Genomic DNA, 22,232 nt, shown 5'->3' with positions numbered 1-22,232 from the left:
GCCTACTCATCCTGGCTTACTATTTCTTGGTTTTTTAACTCCTTCTTAAAGTGTAGCGCTGCTTCCAGGACACACTGTTCGTGCTACATCATGGCCCAGGGTGTGATTGGGCTTCTTCTCAGCCTGCCTGGCTTGTGAGTAATCACAGCAGCTTTCTTTTTGACCCGGAAACAGAAGTCTGATTGAGCTCTGATTCTCTATGGTCGGAAGCTTGATGTGCTTTTGCCCCTTCCCCACTGGGCCACCACCACTCAATTCAGCCCACTGCTTCAGACCCAGGTCGCTTTGCCCCAACTCCAGTAGAGACTGCCTCCACTTCACCCCAGCCCACCGCCGAACCCCCTCACTGGTCCATAATCGGAACCTCAGAAGCTGCTGGTGCCGAAGATTCTGACATGTGCTGGAAGCAGTGTCCCTGGCTGGGTCCGGACCGCGCGCTGAGCTGTTCAGCCTGATCAGTAGGGGATCAGAATTGCCCTCTTTTGCGGAGAAACAGTCTCACTCTGTTCTTATGTGCATTAGGCTGCTCTGGGTTTTGATTTTTTACTGCATTATTTGGACGTGAATGGACGGGTTTATCTGGAGCTTGTGGGAGTCACAGCCTCTCCTCCGCCATCTTGGCTCCACCCTCCTGAATCACTGATCTTTGAAGCTCAGAGGACTGAATATTGAGAGTCCTTGTTGGCAGGCTCCCTTTGCTGCTGCTGGTGGTCTAGCTGGATAGTCATTATGTTGCTTACTGGATTTCTTGGTCTTCATGAGGTCTGGGGCAGATGTCTGGATTTTGTTCACCTTCTATTATGCTAGTGTTGCATGTCCTGTTCCCCTGTGGTTCCCCCTGGACATTGGATCATCTTCATTTTCTAGTTGAAAAGACATCCAGTTCAGTCATGTGAGTGCTCCTTCCATCCTCTATGCCACCGAGCCTTGTGTGGAAGTGTTCATACCATGGACCATGTCTACTTTAAATTAATGTGGTGGTGTCATTTGATGCTTGAGGAAAAGGAGGGAAAAGGTGCCAAACAGTGTGCTAAGGTGTGAATTACTGCAAGAAAGCACTAATTAAGGACACGTTGTTTCTAGTATGCTTTTGGGACTCTATCTACTTAAGTAAACTCTTGATTGTTTTTTACAGAAGAAAATGGACAACCAAGAATATAAGGATGCTCATGAATTTGCAGCAGATGTCCGGCTAATGTTCATGAATTGCTACAAGTATAACCCTCCGGATCATGAGGTGGTAGCAATGGCAAGAACCCTTCAGGTGAGATGCTACTTAAAATCTTTAAACTTTTCCATTTTAAGAATATGGTTCGTATTTATGGGGCTTTTGTAACTCTCTTCAAGAATCTTTCCCAAAGAGTTTGAATGCTGCAGCTTAGCACTTTAATAAGGTTTCGCTGTCTGATTAAATAAATAGAGCTAAAATCACTATTAATAAAGGGTCCTCCCTCAGTGTGGTTGAGGATGAAGCACGTACAGGTCTTGTGTGGTCCTCTTCAAAGTAGGTCTGTTTTCAGTGATTTGTGTTGTTGTTTCACGAGAGGAAGAGGAATGTGGGATCCTCTGTCATATGGTATGCTAGCTTTCATTTCGTGAGCAGGAGACCCTATCAGTAGACACCAGAAGAACCCCTTGCATGGGGATTAAGAGGGGAGGGAATTATGCTAGAGAAGCACATGGGGGAGAAGTACATGAGCTGGAATATGTTGCCTGCGCTCGCTCTCTGCCAGCTGTTGACAGTGTTTCCCGGATGCTATGGCTCAGGAGTGGCGGCCCTGCTCTGCTGTTGCATGTAAAGCAGACAGTGTTGTGTTTTTGTGCTTTAGGATGTTTTTGAGATGCAGTTTGCGAAGATCCCAGATGAACCCATTGAGAGGATGCCGATATGCTACATTAAAAAAGATGTCAGAAAAGCTTTTTGTAGAGAAAGTAGCAGCGATGCTTCCTCTGAAGACAACTCTTCGGATGAGTCACCTGATGAACGAGTACAGCACCTTGCGAAGCTTCAGGAGCAGGTATGTCATTCACTGGGCTCTATGGCTGGCGTATGCTGCATCTGTGATGTCATATTTGTGTACCACTAGAGTATTTTCTCCAATTAAATTAACCATGGAGTTAAGTCAAGAAATTTGAAATGGTTGATTTTGATTTTATTTTACTTTTTTTTTTTTTTTTTTTGGCAGGGCAATGAGGGTTGTGACTTGCCCAGGGTCGAACAGCTAGTAAGTGTCAAGTGCCTGAGGCCGGATTTGAACTCAGGTCCTCCTGAATCCAGAACCAGTGCTTTATCCACTGCACCACCTAGCTGCTCCATGATATTTATTTTAACCAAAATCTTCCTTCCATTGAGATATTTCCATATTGCTAGCTACACTGAATGATGTAGTCTGACTTTAAGCAGTTTATAAGATATTCCTGAATGCCTCATGGATGAATGTAGTTTCAAGCTTTAAAAAGAAAAAAAAAACATTTCCTTAGTGAACTGTTAGTTAGAACCTGTTTGGTGGTTAAAATTAGACTCGATGCATGCCCATTTGGGAAACTGTGGAATCTGTTTTTGCTTTGAAATTAAATTTCTTGTTTCTTTAGTCTGTCTTTATTTCCTGTCTGAAAGTTTGAGACTATTAATTTGTATTTAAAGGAAAGGGAGATACTTTTTTTCTCCTGGATAATGAATTGATAAAATTGAATGTTCAGACTTCAAGGGAATGTGAGGGTCTAAGTTTATTTAAGATAATATATCTGGATTTGCAGCCCCTTCATTTTTTGTAAGTGGTTTTAATGTTTAATTTAAAAATGTTAAATACTTAACTTCTCTTTATTAGCTTAAAGCCGTTCATCAACAGCTACAAGTTCTATCTCAAGTACCTTACCACAAGCTAAAGAAAAAGAACGAAAGATCTAAAAGAGGGAAGAAGAAAGAAAAAAAGAAATTTGTCAACAAAGATGAAAGTCAGAGGAAAAAATTTAAGCAAATAAAACTAAAGAAAAAGCTGAAAAACAGGTGAATTTTTTGGAATGGTTATTTGTTCACATAACTCACCCTTTTATTTACATATATGTACATAAAACACACACACACACACATTTCTATATCACAGAATTATCTGGGGTTACTAAACTAAGTAAAATTTGTCAACAGCCAGCCCAAAAAGCCCAAGCAACAGATGTTGGCGTATAAATCTGAGGATGAAGATAATGCTAAGCCTATGAATTATGATGAGAAAAGACAACTAAGCTTGGATATAAACAAACTCCCCGGAGACAAGCTTGGGCGAGTGGTCCATATCATAGAGTCAAGAGAACCGTCTTTAAGAAATTCTAATCCTGACGAGATAGAAATTGATTTTGAAACACTGAAAGCGTCGACCCTGAGAGAACTGGAGAAGTACGTCATGGCTTGTCTGAGAAGGAGGCCCAGGAAGTTTCACGGTACGTAGCTCTGCCAATTAGCAGCAGTCTAACTGGTGTTTGCCTTTGGTTGTGGTCATGCTCACTTTTTGTCCTAAATCATGCAGCTAAGAAAATAATGAAATCCAAAGAAGAGCTTCATTCACAGAAAAAACAGGAGTTGGAAAAGCGGTTACTGGATGTCAGTAACCAGTTAAATTCTAGGAAACGCCAAACAAAATGTAGGTGACTGTTTTAAAGTGTTGGTGCTGCCCCTTAATTCTACTGGTTGTTGATCCTCTTCCCCCTGTTTTCCAGCTGAGAAAACTCAATTGTCCAAGGCAGCAGCAGGAGGGGCCACAAGGCTGAGCGAGAGCAGCAGCAGCAGCAGTGGTGGTGGCGGCGGCGGCGGCAGCAGCTCTTCAGCCTCAGGCAGCAGCAGCAGCGACTCAAGCTCTTCTGATAGCAGCGATTCCGAATCAGGTTAGCTGCCCTTTCCCACTCTCTCTGTGTGGTGGCACAGCTGTTCCTTGAAAGGCTAGGCTATAACTGTTATCTTTAAGGAATATATTTGTTGCATCTATCAGGAAGCCGTGATTTGTCCTGCCAAATCCATTTGCCTTGTTTTCCATCCCAATCTTACCTTCCTGCCTTGAAGTATGTGAACTCTTTCTATACAAATAAAGAGAGAGTCTAAATCTACAATAGGCTTTTGTAATGTCCAAGAGAGAATTAATAGTTGGCTCAAATAGGGCCAATCACTTAATCAAACATTTTAAAATGTTAGATCTTCATTAGCTCATCACAAAAATAAAGGGTCACTAAAGGCATCTCACTTGATAGTGACTGTAATCTGGTTTATCATGGATAGCAAGGTTGTAAAATGTATTCTCTGTTGTGTGATACTCCATTCTTCATTGAATTACTGTTTGGAATTGAGAAACCAGCCATTCCTCCTATTCCTTTGAATTGGACTTCCTTTTTTTTGTATTCAAAGTATAGCAAAATGGTTGTGCATTTTGAATGTCAAATTCTCACTTGTGCTAAAATCTGTTACCTTTGTACAGTTAAGTTTGAGACAGTTGAGAATTCTGTCCAAAGAAAGAACTCATGCCTCATTCATTGGGTCTTTTGCTTTAGAAAGTAGTCTTACAGTTCACTCACAATCACTGCCACAAAACTAATGAGTTGGCAAAAATTTCAATAAATGTATTAGCCAGAGGTTAAAGTTGAGAATATGGGTTATTTTTTCATGTATTGAAAGTTTTCTTTTTCTTTGTTCATAAATGAATTCTATACTAAGTAGCATTGAGACTGAGCCCTTGTTAATAATATAATATTGCCACATTAAAAGTTCTTGCTATTTGAAAGAATTCTGCCTACTGGCTTGCAGTAACTATTTCACTTTTAGACATTATTTTGTTTGAGTTTATATAGTGCTTGGCTCAATTATATTGTGACAACTTTATATTGCAGTTTTATAGAGCACTAAACATTTTGAACTTTAGTTAAAACTGTCGTGCTAAACAGTTAAAAGATTTGGGACCCATTGATATTGTAAGACTCCCCTCTCTAATTTGACTTTTTTAAAACAAAAAGCAACCTTCACAAAAATCTGAGTTGCATTTAGTGTTTTAAAATTGTACTTACTCTTTGTAATTTTTCATCCAATAAAGAACTTGTGAACTGACAAAGTAAATTGCTCTGTCTTTTCTTTAGTTGTAAGCTTTAAAGATTCCACGTGTTACGGTTTTGACAAAACTGCACAAATCTTAGGCATTTCTCAGCTGCTTTTTCCAAAGTACTTTGATTTTTAGGAAAGTGATCTTACACGTCTGAGGACTCAAAGTGCATCCGTGGGTTTTCTAGTAGCTGACTTCTTTGTAATGACAGTTATGTGTACACTGTTATTTTTGGCTTTCACAATAAACACAGCTGGTAGCACGTGACAGCACATGCTTAGTCCAGTCTCTCGACGCCTCCTGGCAGTGTGACTTCAGAGCAAGTCCCTTCATCTCTCCCTGCTGCTCGCATCTCACAAAGGCCGAACAGAGCCTGTTTGCTGTGGAGGAGAGAGCCTCTGATCCTTCTTGGGAATTCCCTCCATTGTGCGATCCTAGACCATGTCCCAATGCTCTTTGTTCCTGTGTGCAGATAGCGTATTCACCTGAAGCAGGCCTTTCCCTTTGCCCTCAGCCTTATCTTGGTCATCTTGAATTGAGTCTCTGATTTGCTCTCCGAGTTGTACCTCACCTATTTTCAGTAATACCATTAAATGCATTTATATTGCCTGAGGATCATGTGTAATATGGCTTTCACATTTATGCTTTTTTAAAAATTCATGGGTCAGCTAGGTGGTACAGTGGATAAAGCACCGGCCCTGGATTCAGGAGGACCTGAGTTCAAAAATGGCCTCAGACACTTGACCACATTTACTAGCTGTGTGACCCTGGGTGAGTCGCTTGAGGGTTCCTCATCACCCTGGGGGAAAAAAAAATTCATACTTCAGGTTAATGCCAGCATGATGTGTTTGCAGTCAGTCATGTCACAAAATGGAATGCCACCGTTCTGTCATTTATATTCCAGTTTGAGATTGGCATGTTACTTAATTTTCTTGGAAAGGAGTGTGAGTGTGTGTGTGTGTGTGTGTGTGTGTGTGTGTGTGTGTGTGTAGTAAAGGGGTCTCAAAACACTCTGCTTGGCCATGTGAAACTCATCTGATAAATTGGAAGGTCATTTTTAATGGAAAAGGTATAATGAATTTTATATTTAAATGAAACCATGTGAAACCACTAAGGGGGGCAGGGATGCCCGTTTCTGTTCTAGACTTGAAACTGGTTACATTTTCCAGAGGAAGATAGAATAAGTAAAGGACTTCTATGAAAAGGGGCTTCCAGTTCTTGGAAAACACCCTGTGTCTTAGTCTTAATCTTAACCCTAGACTTTAAAGAGTCCTTAATGGACGGATAACTTTTCAGGGACAAGCAATGAGTTTTGAGTTTTTTTACCAATCATTTCTTTTTTTCTTTCCTTTTTTTTTTTTTTTGGTGAGGCAGTTGGGGTTAAGTGACTTGCCTAGGGTCAAACAGCTAGTAAGTGTTAAGTGTCTGAGGTCAGATTTGAACTCAGGTCCTCCTGACTCCAGGGCCAGTGCTCTATCCACTGTGCCACCTAGCTGCCCCTACCAATCATTTCTTATGAATGTAGTAAACATTAAAAATTAAGCATATCAACATCAAAGGACGTTTTAATGACTTTTCCCAAAGTACAAATTGCAGAAAAATGAAGGGTTTTTATAGGATTAACAGCCCACGATTGTGCTTTACAGAATCGTTTAGTTTCACATCATTTCCTGGCATCAGAAATACCTGTTTGGATAAATAGGTGATTTGGTCTACTAGTAAGATAAAGGGAAAATCAGTAGGGTCCTTGCAATGGCAAGCAAATGCAAAGGCACCCTCGATGTGGGTGGGCCCATCCTCCCCACCTTGGTGGATTTATGGGAGAACATGGGCGAGAGGGATGGGCGAGCTCAGATGGGTTATATCTGCATCACGGCAGGAAAAAAACAAGATCCACTGAAATGTTTTTGCCATCAAATGATAACTGTACTAGAATGAGATTACCAATTATATTATCTCTAAAATTTTGATGTTAAAAATCTTTTTTGTATTCTGTTACATTTGCATATCATCACATTGTCCTCTCTAAACGGTTAAATGTGTCCTGCCTCCAGTATTTATAATATACTGTAGACATCTGACATAAATTTGAAAATTTGAGCTTTGAACTTCCTAACTAATAATGGATTAAAACTGGGGAATTTTGTCTTGGAGTAAGACTCCTATACCATTTGAAAGTATATGTGGAACTGAAAAATAAAGACGTGATATTGATCTCTGAGGAAAACAGTCTACAGAAATGGGGAAAGCACTTCAAAAATACTCCAATTTCTATTTGACTGAAGTCCTATGTAGAAAGTGTTCAGCCAAGATACCCTTTGACGGGGTGGGAGAGGGTATGATTTTTTTTTTTCTTATCAGCTTTAAGCTCATTCTGAATTTTGGAGTTGAGCAGATTCCTCCTTTTCTTTTTTGTTTTGTTTTTTTGAGGGGCAATCAGGGTTAAGTGACTTGCCCAGGGTCACACAGCTAGCAAGTGTCAAGTGTCTGAGGCAGGATTTGAACTCAGGTCCTCCTGAATGCAAGGCCGATACATTATCCACTGTGCCACCTAGCTGCCCCCAATTTTTTTTTTTTTCCTATGCAAGTACATCTTTGGGTAACTTCCAGATGTAGCATTCCTTCAGTAACGAATGTAGGCAACAAACACTTTTCTGAGGAGTCCATAGTCTTCTTCAGAATACCAAAATGGGTCCATGACACAAAAAAGGTTGGCGTATTCAAAGTACAGGTAAGGTACCAGTGAAATATTGGTGAGCTTTAAGAGGGCATAGTAGCTACCTAAATCCTACTTTATAATCTTCCCGTTTAACTGAGGAGATGTAGTTGACAATAGATCAGATTTTTTTGTTGTTGTTTGTTTTTGTTTTTGTTTTTTGCAGGGCAATGGGGGTTAAGTGACTTGCCCAGGGTCACACAGCTAGTAAGTGTCAAGTGTCTGAGGCTGGATTTGAACTCCAGTACTCCTGAATCCAGGGCCAGTGCTTTATCCACTGTGCCACCTAGCTGCCCCAATAGATCATATTTTAAACAAAAGCCAAAAGAGCAGTCGTAGCTTGCTAATCTATGGATAAAACTATTCCTGATATAAATAACTGTGTATAATTAAGGATCAAACCTAAAACCAGCCATTCAGAGTTTGTGAAGGAGGTTAATTCCCAGATGTCACATCTGGTCATTGCTGGGCTGCTTCTGTGAGGGCTGATGCTTGTCCAGGGTAAGGGGGTCAGAATGAAAACTATCACGTGTCTCTTGACCCAGACAACCAAAATTAACCTTATCTATGTTGGATTGATTTATTTTTTTAAGTTTGTTAAACATTTCTCAGTTACATTATTGGGGCTGCTAGGGAGTTCTGGGAGGACCAGAGATTGACACCTCTTCAGTGGGCACGTAAGAGAGTCTTTTACGAGATAAAGAGACCGAATGTTAAATATAACCTGACTTGCTGTAGGTGGTGGTGACATGCATGGAGTAACAGAAATAATCAGCTGGGCACCATCACCTCGAACACCAAGCCCCCTTCTCTAGTCATAGGGTCAATCCACATGTTTAATTGGGTCAAGTGGAGAAGAAAATTGCCAGCAATATATTACCTCTCGGATAAACAGCTAACAATACGGGTGCAAAGAAAATTGTATTTACGCCAGCGTCATCAGAGGTGCGTAATGTATCCCAGACAAGAGCGACTCCTGCCATGTGAGAAAACGGCTGTATCATGTGGTTTTTGTCCTACTACTTCTGCCTATTGAAAGTGATCCCTTTATCTTTTCAAGAAAGGAAGGCGTACCGCAACCACAAATGTTGTCAAGATCTTAATTTACCGGGAAAAGTACTCCAGTCTAAATTTAACGTGAATCTTTTTCAATCCCTTGCTCTGTTTTTGGAGGTTGACTTGACTTCAGAGATGTAGGCGAAGAAATCAGTTTTATGAAGCCCATAACTTTTCTGTTATATAGTGATTAAATATAATATGAAGTAGCTGTATCTATTCTTTGAAAGTCTAGGATTTAGTTTTAATGGCTAATGACTTTCTTGTTCACTAATAGGTTCCTTGGAAGAGAGAGTTTCAATGACATTCTACTCAATCCATTTCTAGGTTGTGGAGTATCTCTTGTTTGGGAGCTTGGGGGCCAGGTAAGAGAGGTGAATAGGAAGGACACAGAGATCTTACTCAATTATATACTTGTATTACTGTGCCTGAATCGAGTCATAGGAAACTTTGATGAAGTATTTACCTTGTGCCAGTCACTGTGCTAAACTCTGGGGGTACAAGGGAGAGTAGACAGGGATGGCAGCCCTCCGAGGGCTCACATTTTCATGTGGGGGATGATATGCAGGCAGCTAGATACACCCAAAATTTTGTGTGATTGGAAGGTAATCTAAAAGTGTGGGGAGGGCACTCCAGTGGAGAGGGAACTGGAAAAGGCCTTTTGTCAGAGGTAGAATTTCAGGGGAGTCTTGCAAGGAGCCAGGTGGTGATCAGGTGATCCCATTCAGGCATGGGGGAGCAGCACAGCTAAGGAAAAGGCCCCAAGTCAGAGTGAGGAGGTGTGGAATCTTGCATGAGGAATAGCAAGATGGCCAGGAGCAAAATAGAAGAGGGGGCCCATTTGTGATCCTTGAGGGGTTAGGCAGCAGGGGAGTGACAGACTTCTGCTGCAGGGAGATGCTTTGGCCAGGAGAGAGCAGGGAACAGCCAGAGGCAGGGAGGCCCCACCAGTTCTGCCCATTGCAATAGTTATGCAAAGTGATAGCCTGTGCTAGTGTGTCAGCATTATTAGGACCATGAACAGGAGATGTTGTGAAGGTACAAACAATGAGACCTAGCAGCAGATGTGGTGAGTGTGAGGGCCAAGTGAAGGAACACCTTCACTCGTGAGCCCGAGTGCCCCAGGAAGTTAGGATGAAGGGAGTGGGGTGGTAGAAGGTCAGTATGGAAGCGTGAGACCAGAAGCTTAACAAGAGGGTAGCTCTGAGAACCATCTGCATAGAGATGAGCGTCGAATCCCTGGGAGCTGAGATCACCCACCAAGCAAGATAGGAAGGAGGGAGAAGAGGAAAGGGCCCAGCACCAAGCCTTCGGAGACAGCCACTGGTGTTAGGCATGACCTTGGAGAAAGACCCAGCCAAGAAGATGGATAAAAAGTAGTCAGGTAGGAGAGCGGTGTCCTAAGAACCTAGAGAGGAAATGCTGCTATCTGGGAAAAGGGGGTGGGGTGGCTGTCAAAAGCTTTAGAGAGGTACAGAAGGATCCATCAGAGTTGGCACTTAGAGAAAAAAATCATAGGAATCGACTAGGGTCCTGGTCAGCTTCCATTAAGGAGGTAAAATTTCCTGTTGTGCTTTGTGTTTGTTAGTAACTGGAAGTTTTTCTGAATGTTTAGAATCTCTCAGTACATCCATCAGTCAAGAAATCTGAATATTAACAGCCTTTTAATGAAGCCCATTACCCCTCAGTCCACACATCAGAAAAAGGACTTCTCTCTACAGCATGTCTTAAATGTCAGTCATGCATGAAGACATTGCCTTCCAAGGCGGCCCATCCATCTGGGGAGCATTACTGTCACGTTTCCTTGCTCCACTTCTAAACTTGCTTTTATATATATATATATATATATATATATATATATATAGCTTCTTACTGGGAGACTGTGTATAGACAGTATGTCCTTGTCCTTCGGGATGGGTAACGTGTCTCCCACCTATCCACCTTTAATCTTCTCTAGGTTCTTGAACCCATCTTCATAGGAAACCCTTCACTGTTTTCCTTGCCTTTCACACATGCCCTGGTTTCTCGATCTTTTCCCTAACCTGTGGATCAGTCATCTGATTGGAGTCTGATGGGGTTAATAAATGGTCACTTCTGTCGTTTTATTGTTCTTGGGAGGCTGTCGATGTAACCAAAGGTGGCATTGGAGTTTTGGGGGATTTTTTGGCCTGTCACATCACACTGTTGACTCATTGAGGTTGCATCACAGTAAAACCTTCTGCTCTTTTTCCGGATAAGAAGCTGTCTAGCCTCTTCTAGCTTCTACTTGGAGCTGAGTCTAAGATGTATGACTATTAAATTTCATTGTAGTAGATTTGGTTGAGTTTTAGCCTATGAAGGTTATTTTGTTGACTCTCGATCCAGCATTTTACCTTTCCTTGCCAACTTTATTTGCAGATTCTGTATGCATGGTATCTTTTTATTAGTCATTGATAAAAATTTAAATGGTGCAGTGCTAAGCCCAGTTTCCTAGGGTAGAGTCTACTATGCAATTCCCTCCAGAGATACTTGAAGCTGTTAATTTCTTCAGTCTAGCCATTGAAGCAGTTCCAAATGCACCTACTTATACTGTTTTCCAGCTTATGTCTTACCATCTTTTACACAAGAAAAGCATTAGAGACTTGATCAAATGCTTTATTAAAATCAAGAGCCTTCCCCTGTCTATCTCCTGAATAATCTTATCCGTTATACTGGTATGAGCTTTACTTGATGAAAACATGCTGGTTCTTAGCTAATGCTTTCCTTGTCTATATTCAATCATCATCCTTTTTTAATAAATTCTAAAATGTTGCCAGAAAAAATCAAGCTCCGTGCGCTCATGCACTCCACCTTTGTGAGGAATCAGGACAATATCAGCCCTTCAATCCTGTAGTATTTCTTCCTAGTCTTTCACTGATCACATCTGCCATTTCTTTTGTCCTGAGGATACTGTTCACCTGGAAAGAGTGATGTGAATTGATCCAGACCAGCCAAGTTCCCTCCAAATATTTATGTATCTTATACATCAATTTCTTGTCGGACACTTTGGTCCTGTTTTTTCAGGGCTGAGGTTATTCTGAACAGAAAAATAATTGTATTTCTTCCTCATTCCTACTTTTAAAATCTTCCCCCAACTGTGGGAAAGAATAAGCTCCTTAATATCCTAGGTGATTGGCAGGATTTAAATCTTGTCTCTGAAACCTAACTACCAGGTGACCCACAAGCACAGTAGTGGTATTTGTACTACCAACCTCACAGGGCTATTGTGGGGGAAATGCTTTATAAGTCTCGTCTAAAACAGTGATTGTTATACTGGATGCCCCTGGCACAGTGGATCGTACTGTGGGCCTCTTACAGCTCCCCCACCCCCAGGTGCAGCAGATGACAGCCTATCCCTGTCCTTTCATCCTAGGGCCCTCTGGACTCTCAGCCATGAATGTTGCTTCTCAGCACTCCCCAGACTTGCATTGGAAGCTGCTCCTCTTGACCACATTGTAGCAGTTATCAGTGGAGCGTAGGAGCTGCCCGTTTACTCCCTTTTACCCTTTCAGTCTTGATTCTCCCCAGAGATCCCACCTGTAGTATGTCTTTGCACCTTTGGGAATGGGAATATGCCAGAGCCTGCGAGTCTCTGCCAGAAGCCCGTGGATTTGTCTTTTGGGGTTTGACCTACAACTTTAATACCTTACAAACCAGCACCAGAAGGGGGGTGACTTTTAAAAGATAAGCCTTGGTATCAGCTAGAAGTTTGGAATTGTTAATACCTTCTGTTTCATTCTGGATAGTTCACGGGCCATCCACAGCATCTGTCCAACATCGCAGAACAGCCAGAGTCGGGCCGTAAGCATTCTTCACTTTGAACATTATAGTCACTTCATGTTTACATTTAAGAACTATCAGAATGCTGATTGAATAGTAGCCTGGTAGGAACACTTGGCTAAGGTCTTCCTTACCTTAATAATCATTCATATAGGTAATGGAGTGTGTGTGTGTGTGTGTGTGTGCGTGTGTGTGTGCGTGTGTGTGTGCATGTGTGTGTGCATGTGTGTGTGTGTGTGTGTGTGTGTGCATGTGTGTGTGTGTGTGTCCATCCTTGGGAAGGCCAGGACTCCACAGAAATTGGCTGGAGAGAGATCTCTGTAAACTCTCTGCAGGTTTAGAGCCGCCTCCATTCTTTCCTGAGCCCTGTCACATCAAGGGATGGCCCTTTAGTGCCCTCCCCCAGTCATTTGTGAGTGGTTCCACGTAGCCTGGGAATTTGTCCCAAGTCTTAAAGAATTGTCTTGTCCCAGAGGTGAAGTTCTTTTTCTGTCTTTCTTCATTTGATCCCACCCATATAGAGTCAGTGGGAAGAATGCTGGATTGCTGGAATTCCCATCCCAGCTCTGGGACTTGAGGAAGGTCACTGGACAATAATTCTGGGCATCAGTTTCTTCATCTGTAAAAACAAGGGGGTTAGACTGGGTGAGCTCTTAGATCCCTTGCAGTTCTGAATCTGTGTTCCTGGGCAGGTAGGGGCTGGTTGTTTAACTGAACATGAGTGTTTTTGCCCTTTTTTTAATGGCTAGAAATTTTTGACTAATTGTAAAAGGGCCTAGGAAACGCTATATAAAAGCCTCTTAAATCAGGAGTTGCATCTTAAAGTTAATTACCTTCAAATCAGTCTTGAGTAATCCACTTTCTGTTGATACAAATTTGGGGAATGTAGGGTAACCTGCAACAAAATGTTGTCTTCCAAACTAATATGTATTGAGAAGCGGTTTTATGTACATTTGCAGAAAAAGTTCCCCTGTTAACTGGAAACAGACAGAGTGCTTCCCCTTCCAAAGGAAAGATGAAGGTAAGTAGATTTCTAAACTAATTCAGATTTTTTAATAATGTGATACTGTTAGCCTCTTTTAATGCTGAAAATGTACTTTGAAGTCTCTACTCTGTGCCTGATGAAAACTTAGCCAACCTTGAGTTGAGGTGTTGTTGTTTTTTAACTCATGCATGTTAGGTATATGTGGAACTTTAGCCAATTTGAAAGGCAGTCCTTAAAATAAGTATGTGATTTTCCTAGGGACATAAAGGATTCATTTGAAAATAGACATTCTTATTTATTTGTTAATGAGTGGTTTTTATCTTGTACCAATGGAAAATGCTTCATAAATAACACCAAAGACTAGTATTTATGAAGCAATTTTTATGTATGTGTATATATGTTATACTATATATATATATATTCATAATAGAGAGACCATGACTCATTATTGCTTGTAGCCTCTTATGAAAAGAAAACTCAAATAGCTTATAATCATTTAAATTGTTCTTTAGCAAATATTCTCTGCAAAGAGATTATTTCTCTAATACTATTCTTGGTTTTCAGACCTTGTCTTCCTGTATGATATTAAATCAAGATCTAGTAGCTATTAAGAATCACCAAGAACCTCAACAGTTACAGACTTCACAAAGCCTTCCAGTAGCAGAAATTAGCATACCTCTTTCAAGTAAGAATTTTAAAAAGTAAAATGTCATTTGAGAAATTATGAATTGGAAAGGTATATGTGTGGATTAAAAGATTAAATTATGTTAAAATTACTCCTGATTAAATGATAGGAAAATAATGTTATCAAGACAACTTTATTAATTTATCAGGGGTTTTTTTGTTTTGTTAATCTGTCCTTTTAATTTTTTTTGAGATTACTATGTTAATGTATAATTGGTCGGGGGGACATTTATTTTTTTTAGTGGCATGTCCAAATAGTTGATCTTGCTTGCTCTCTCTTACTCTCTCTCTCTCACTCTCTCACTCTCACTTTCACTCCCTCTTTAACTGATGAAAGTGTTTAGAGAGAAATTTTCCATGATGTACTTCTTTGGATGCATTCCAAAGATTTTGGTGCATTGTTGTTATTTTCATTACTGAAATTGTTTCTTCGATGTGTTTTTTGACCCATTCATTCTTTTTTTTGGCAGGGCTATGGGGGTTAAGTGACTTGCCCAGGGTTACACAGCTAGTGTTAAGTGTCTGAGGTCGGATTTGAACTCAGCTCTTCCTGAATCCAGGACCAGTGCTTTATCCACTGTGCCACCTAGCTATCCCTGACCCATCCATTCTTTAACATTAAGTTATAGGTGACCAAGTGGATAGAGTGCTGGGCCTGAATTCAAGAAGACTCAAGTCTGGCCTCAGGCACTTATTAGCTGTGTTATCCTGGGCAAGTGACTTAACAGTTCCTCATCTATAAAATGAGCTGAAAAAGGAAATGGCAAACCTGTATCTGCCAAGAAAACTCCAAATGGGGTCATGAAGAATGAGACATGACTGAAACAGCAATTTAATCTCCAGTTGATTATAGTCTGTAAAAGATGTGTTTAATATTTCTAACTTTGCATTTGTTTGTGAGGCTTTCTACCCCGTTGTACATGGACAATTTTTGTGCAGGTGTCATGCACAACCAAAAAATAATGCATACTCTTTTTTATTCCCGTCCGATGTTCGACAAAGGTCTATCATATCTAATTTATTCTGAAGTTGTGTTCATGTTATTAATTTCCTTTTTTGTTTTTATTTTTGTTGTTGTTGCATTTATCCAGGTTTGAGAAGGGAATCGAGATAGCTCACTTTGAGAGTTTCATTGTCTTTGTCCCTTAAATTCATTTAACTTTTAAGAATTTTTTAGATGCTGTTTTTTCATGCATATGTTTAGTATTAAGTATTTAAGTATTAAGGTTAATTTGTTCTATATGGTGCCTTGAAGCAAAATATATTTGTTGACCTTTTTTTAAAAAATTTATTTTTATTTTATTTTTATTTTGCAGGGCAATGAGGGTTAAGTGACTTGCCCAGGGTCACACAGCTAGTAAGTGTCAAGTGTCTGAGGCTGGATTTGAACTCTGGTCCTCCTGAATCCAGGGCTGGTGCTTTATCCACTGTGCCACCTAGCTGCCCCCTGTTTACCTTTTTAAATTAGGCCTCATTTTAGTGTTATGGTGTCTGAATTCATTATTGCTTCTCTTGCCTTTTTGTGTTTGATGTGTAATAGGTTCTATGCTAGCCTTTTATTTTTTAACTGTGCATCTGGGTTTTTCTTAAATAAAGGAATTCTTAGATTCTGCTTTATAATTCATTCTGCTATTTCCCATTTTATAGGCGAGTACATTCCATTCAAACGCATTCCCTTATATTCCCCCCTGCTTTTTTTTATCTAAAGAAGAGTGCAGTGATCTCATCCCCAGTGCTCTAGGTTTTTGTGTAATCTGCTAATGTTCCCCTGCCCCTTCTTTTCCTCAACCAGAGACCAATAACTGATTCTTATCCTTAATTTTTCTTATAAGCTCTTCAAAATCTACCTTCTGTAGTTTTGCTTAAGGCCTTTGCCTCTGAGTGTACCTTCCCCTCCCACTCCCCTTATTTTTACCTTTTCCTTTTCTTTCACGATTTCCTCTTGTGTGAAATGTTTCTTTACCCAACTTGTGTGTGTGTGTGTGTGTGTGTGTGTGTGTGTGTTCATTCTAATTCTTTCTAGTTCAGATATGAGCAGGTTTCAAGTTTCACCTCTTTCCACTAGTTCTACCCCTATTGTATCCTTCTGCTCTCTTTCAGTTTTTGTTTTAAGATCATCAAGACAGAATAGAACCATTCCAGTGCCTTCTGTCTGAATTGACTCCCCGCTAGGATCCATCATGATAGGGTTCAAGTGGACACGTGTATCATATTCCCTTATTAGAATGTAAACAGTTTATCCTTACTTAAGCCCTTATGAGTGTTTGCTCGTATTTGCCTTTTGATTTTATTTTAGTCCTTTGTTTCAGTTTCTACTCTGATCTTTTCATCAGTAATGCTTGTTGTAAGTCCTTTTTCATTAAGGATCCAACTTTTTCCATGTGGGATTATACTCAGTTTTGCTGAGTAAATTATTCTTGGTTGTGAGCGCATCTCCTTTGCTTTCAGGTATATCAGATTCCAAGTTCTCCACTTCTGTATTGTGATGGCTGCTAAATCATGAGTGATTCTCATTGAGGCACCTTAGTACTTGAATTCTTTCTTTCTGGCTGCTTGCAATATTTTTTCTTAGATCTGGATACTCTGGATTTTTTGGCTGTGGTGTTCTTGGGCGTTTTCATTTGGAGGTTTATTTCAGGAGGTGACATGGGGATCCTTTTTATTTCCACTTCAGCTTCTGGTTCTAAGAGAAAACAGGGTGCTTACTTTTATGATGTCTTGGCCATGATGTTCAAGCAGTTCAGTGATTCTTTAAAATGTTCTCAATATATTTTCTTGGTAATTTGTTTTTGTTATGAGATACCTTACATTTTCTTCTATTTTTTTTTCAGTCTTTTGATTATTTTTTAATTTCTTGTTTCCTCATGGAATTACTGGCTTCTATTTAGTCTATTCTCATCTTCAAGGAGTTTGTTTTTTGGGCACTGTTCCATGTTCCAAGCTGTTATTTTTCTTTCCACTTTTCTTTCATACCTCTTACTTCTTTTCCCATATTTTTAGCTCTCTTTAAAAACTCCTGCTTCATCTTTAAGAATTCTTGTTGAACTCATAGCCCAACTATGTTTCTTTTCAAAGCTTTGCTTGTTGGTATTTTGGGGTATGTCTTGAATGTCCTTGTTACCAAAATATCTTTTAACAATAAGATTCTTTTTGTTATTTGCTTTTTTTTTTTTCCTTTTTTTTGCGGGGCAATTGGGGTTAAGTGACTTGCCCAAGGTCACACAGCTAGTAAGTGTTAAGTGTCTGAGGCCGGATTTGAACTCAGGTACTCCTGACTCCAGGGCCGGTGCTCTATCCACTGCACCATCTAGCTGCCCCGTTATTTGCTCATTTTTACTAGGACCAGGCTTTATAATTCTAGAGGGAATATTTGGGCTGTTTCTATGGCTGTTTTCTTCGAGTATTGAGTGTTGTTCCCTGATCCCAAGGACAGCTTGGGCTGAGGACCTGCAAGCTTTTACAAATCCCAAACTGGCTTAGGGCAAAGTCATATTACTCAAGACAGACCCCTCTCTTCCCACCCTTATATCTATAAGTTCCAGACCTGAGTTTGAGTCTGAGCAATAGGCCTGTGGGCTTGCCCCATTTGAAATTCCAGTAGACTGCTGCTGGACTCCACACACTCTCAATTAGCAGGGAAGCCTTGCTGATTCAGAGGGACAGAAGTGCAGACTCACTTTGGTCTGGGATTCCTGCCTTGGCTATTCTGCTGCAAGCTTCAGACTGGACTGGAGCCTGGGACTAGCTGGAACCCCTTCGGCTCCTGGGATCAGCCACATAGCTCTGGCTTGTTTCTGGATTTGTTCCTAGCTCAGTTCACCTGTGAACCCTCTGCTACCCTGGAATGCCATGCCTAGACTAGGTCCTACCCTCTTTGTGCTCTGGATCGAACACCTGGAGCTCAGCAGTAAGTGACAGAGCTGCCAGTTGAGACCTGTTCTTGCACCCTGCACAAGATGACTCTTTTAGTTCACTTTTGCCTCTTCTGTAGTACTTCCAGCATTGTACTCCTTGTCAGACACTATTCCCACAGCCAGTGACCTCTCTGTGCAACCTGGATTAGAGAAAGGGATTTGCTGTGATTGATCTTAGGATCACTCTGTTGTATTTTCTAGATCTTTGTGGGTGAATTATGTTAGAGGAACCAGGGCTGACTGTCTTCTGTTACTCTGCCATTTTGATTCTACCCTTAAATGATTTTTCATTAGGGAGAGAAGACGTGGGGTGTCTAGCATAGCTGTGGTCAAATATGTGGCGAATGGGGGAAGAGGTAGAATTTGAAAAAGCACCTAATTTTAGGGGTGATAAAGGAAAATAGTTTGAGCACTTCAGAAATGGAATAAGCTGCCTCAGAAAGCAAAAGAGTTCCCTCTATTTTGCAGTTGTCAAACAAACAAAAACCCTTATAACATTTGCATGGGCAAGCAAAGCAAATCCCTACATGTATAAAAATGGTCTCATTCTGAATTGTAAGTCCACCATCTCTGTTTTATATATTTATATATATATATATATATATATGCTTCATGGGTTACATACTTCATCTTCCTTCCTCTGGACTGTCATTGCATTAATTGATCAAAATTCTAAAGCCTTAGTCATTTCTCCTTATCATAATGCATATATTGTTCTGGTTCTGCTCCGTTTTCAGCTTTTTATCATTCGAATTTAGGTTGGCCAGGAATTATCTTGCATTTTTAACACTATTGCTTTGGAACCAACTTCCTCCCTGTGACATTAGGCAAAACAAAATTGTTTGTATTGAACCAATTAAGGAGGTTATGTGGAAAATGCCAGTATGCTTTTTTAAAAAACATATGCCAAGTAAAGTACTTGTGCTGGTTACTTAAGCTTATATCTGTTATGAGCACATGCAAATGAGAAAAAGTCTTTTATTCCTATATGTGGTATTGACATTATTCTCAATTTTTAGGTCTTCCTGAAATTGTGTCTCCAGTAGATGTTACTTCGCTGCTACATAATGCACCAAATGCCCTCACTTTTGAGCCCATTGGCCCCATTCTCATTGTTACAGAGGTAACTCTTCTTACCATACCAAGTAGGACTCAGACATTTAAAATGCTGGTTCTTAAAATCTCTAATCCATTTTGTTAGAATGGTCTTGAGTTTGCTTTGAATTTACCAGGAAGGTCTGTAGACACATAGACTTGGTCTCAGGCTCATTTTGCAATTAGTAATTGTTTCTAGTTTCCACATCAGCTCCATTTAGAATCATTAGTTCTCTTTTTAAAGGCTATTTCTTAAAAAGATAGACAGTGGAGTCTGATGGGAATCCCCCGTGAATGGGATCCAGAGGTCTGGGTTCTAGGCCAGATGGGCCACTCATTTCCTGTATAGCCCTCAGTTTCTTCCCCTGCAAAAGGGGATGAGGGGGAGAGGATTTATAAGACTGCTCTACTCTTTTATCCTATGAAAATGAAAAAGAATTTGGTTTTTTGTTCTGGGATTTTAATGAGTTGCCTTTTAAAAAAATATTAACAATCCCATGGTAAGATCACAGATGTAGAAATGAAAGACTTCATGTTCAAGGTGATCTGTATTTTGTTGTCCTCGTTTATGAAAAGTATGTAACACAAGTATTGGGTATATCTTGTGTATTTGCTTATCTGGCTGCTGGAGGGTCCGTGCTTTCATACACTACACCAATATGATCCATCCCGTCTTTCGGTTCCATTTTTTTTTTTTTTTAAGTGAGGCAATTGGGGTTAAGTGACTTGCCCAGGGTCACACAGCCAGTAAGTGTTAAGTGTCCGAGGCCGGATCTGAACTCAGATACTCCTGACTCCAGGGCCGGTGCTCTATCCACTGCGCCACCTAGCTGCCCCTTTTCGGTTCCATTTAATGTAATTGATGTAAAATCTGAAATTGACCCGGAACATAAAATCAGACATTGAAATGAAGATAGCAAAAGCATTTGTCAAGGAGAGACTGGCATTATCACACCACCACAGTTTCCTGTTATAACTGAGGGTGTTGGTTTAAAAAATGTTTGAATAATGAAAACAATCTGATAAGTTAGTTGTGACTTGAGAGTTCCACAATCCAGTATGATCTAGTCGATTGATTCAGGACATCCGCTGAACTCCCTCAGGGTGTGTTTTTCCCCCCAGAATACTTCATTAAGTGGTGACAAAAAGAATGAGGCCACATCTGCAGTGAACGTTGGAAAATCACCCCCTCTTCTAAATGTGATACGGGAAGGAATCGACTCTAAAACTGTGGAAAAAGTGGAAAGTGAGTGTGAATAGCCATCACTGGAACCCAGGTCCTTTGACTTGAAATTAAGTGTTCCACTGTGCCACACTGCCCAGATCTTTGAAACCTATATTTGTGTTGTAGGAGAGCCTGAGCGGCCCCTAGCTGATGGCAACGGGTTGGAGCCTGAACTTGATACTTCTGTTAAGAGGGTAAGGAGAGGGGGGCAGCAACGCTAACATACATACTCAAGTAGGTATAGTAATATATTTTTTGTCCTGAGGGAGGGGAGGGGGGAAGAAGGGAAGGAGGAAAGGGCAGATTGGGGGAGAGAGCAGTGAAAAGCAAAACACTTTCAAGGAAAGTGAAGATGTTCTGCATTACTGCACCAGTATGACATATTGAATTGCTTGATCTCATAGGGAGGGTTGAGGAGGGAGGAAGGAAGAAAAATTTAGAACACAGAATTAGCTCAGGGACCCTGATCTCATTGGAGTGGGCTCATGGAGGGAATAGCTTTCATACCCAATTGGGAGGAGCAATCTATTTAACCCTGCAGGAAAGTAGGAGGGGAAGAGGATAAGGAAGGAAGGGTGAAAAAAGGGCGTGCAGAGCGAGGGAGAGGATAGTCAGAAGTAAGGCACCTCTGAGGAGGAATAGGTAAAAAGAAGATAGAGTAAATGTCATGGGAAGGGAGTGGGACGGAGGGAAATAGTTATGATGATTGTTTATAATGGCAAAACGTATGGTACCTACTTTGCTGGGCTTTTGTGAAGAAGATTCTCTGTCAAGCTTAAGGTACTATATACAGGTTATAATGAACAGGATACTATCAGAAAAACCTGGAAAGACCTACATGAACTGAAGCAGAGTGAAATGTACTGTATATAAAATAACAGCAATAGTGGGGGATGATCTGCTGGGAAGCATGTGGTTATTTTCAGCAAGGCAATGATCCAATATAACCCTGAAGGACTTATGAAGATTGCAGCCCATCTGCAGCGGAAGAACTGATAGTATCTGAAAACAGATGGAAACACATTTTTAAAAAAATATATATTTTTTTCTTTTTCTCTGACAATTCCTTAATCTGAAGTTTTGGGGGGGGTTTTGATTGTTTTCTCTCACAATTAGCTAATATGGGAATTTTTCCATGACTACTCATGTATAACTTATTTTGAATTGCTTGAGTTCTTGTGGGTGGGGGGGTGGGAATGGAGGGGGGAAGAAAAGTTGGAACACAAAGTTCTAAAAAAAATTGATGTTAAAATTTTGTTTTTACATATATTTTAGAAAATAAAATTCTATTCGGGAAAAAAAGGCAGGGGTAAGGAGACTTATTTCTGCTCAGCTCTTCTTTGCGGGGAAGTGTATACAGGGACTACATATTGAAATGTCCAAGGAACCACAAAGTGGTCTTTAAGATCTTTTCTACGGATATTTTCTATTGACTCCTTTGTGGGCTCAGCCTCAGTCCTAGTAACTTAGGATGCTTATGTTTGCCTGCCTCATACATTTCCAGTTAACCTGGATTTTCTAAATTTGCTCACCAATAATGCTGGCTTTTTGGATTCTGCTACAGTGTAGCTTGTGTATGAAATACATTTCATGAACCATGAGGGTAAAGAACACATATATCGTCATATTTTCCCCAGTTTTACATTATTTTCTAATTTAATCCTACTATCTTCTTCAAAAACAT

General features: G+C 40.4%; 1 protein-coding gene across 1 annotated transcript in view; it reads left to right on the top strand.

Annotated features, from left to right (window-relative positions):
- The window catches only part of BRDT (bromodomain testis associated), a 52,522-nt gene that overhangs the window by 9,895 nt on the left and 20,395 nt on the right, over window positions 1-22,232 (top strand). Inside the window, exons 6-16 of the mRNA XM_044003103.1 lie at window positions 1,136-1,264; window positions 1,830-2,018; window positions 2,829-3,007; window positions 3,146-3,435; window positions 3,522-3,635; window positions 3,712-3,876; window positions 13,605-13,666; window positions 14,195-14,315; window positions 19,248-19,351; window positions 20,446-20,569; window positions 20,675-20,742. Of these exons, the coding sequence (XP_043859038.1) occupies window positions 1,136-1,264; window positions 1,830-2,018; window positions 2,829-3,007; window positions 3,146-3,435; window positions 3,522-3,635; window positions 3,712-3,876; window positions 13,605-13,666; window positions 14,195-14,315; window positions 19,248-19,351; window positions 20,446-20,569; window positions 20,675-20,742 (1,545 nt within the window). The remainder of the gene's footprint in view (window positions 1-1,135; window positions 1,265-1,829; window positions 2,019-2,828; window positions 3,008-3,145; window positions 3,436-3,521; window positions 3,636-3,711; window positions 3,877-13,604; window positions 13,667-14,194; window positions 14,316-19,247; window positions 19,352-20,445; window positions 20,570-20,674; window positions 20,743-22,232) is intronic.

Source organism: Dromiciops gliroides, chromosome 4, assembly GCF_019393635.1.
Source record: "Dromiciops gliroides isolate mDroGli1 chromosome 4, mDroGli1.pri, whole genome shotgun sequence".
Classification (NCBI taxonomy): Eukaryota; Metazoa; Chordata; class Mammalia; order Microbiotheria; family Microbiotheriidae; genus Dromiciops; species Dromiciops gliroides.
Note: the sequence above shows the minus strand (reverse complement) of the source record. Positions and strands in the feature narration are given on the sequence as shown.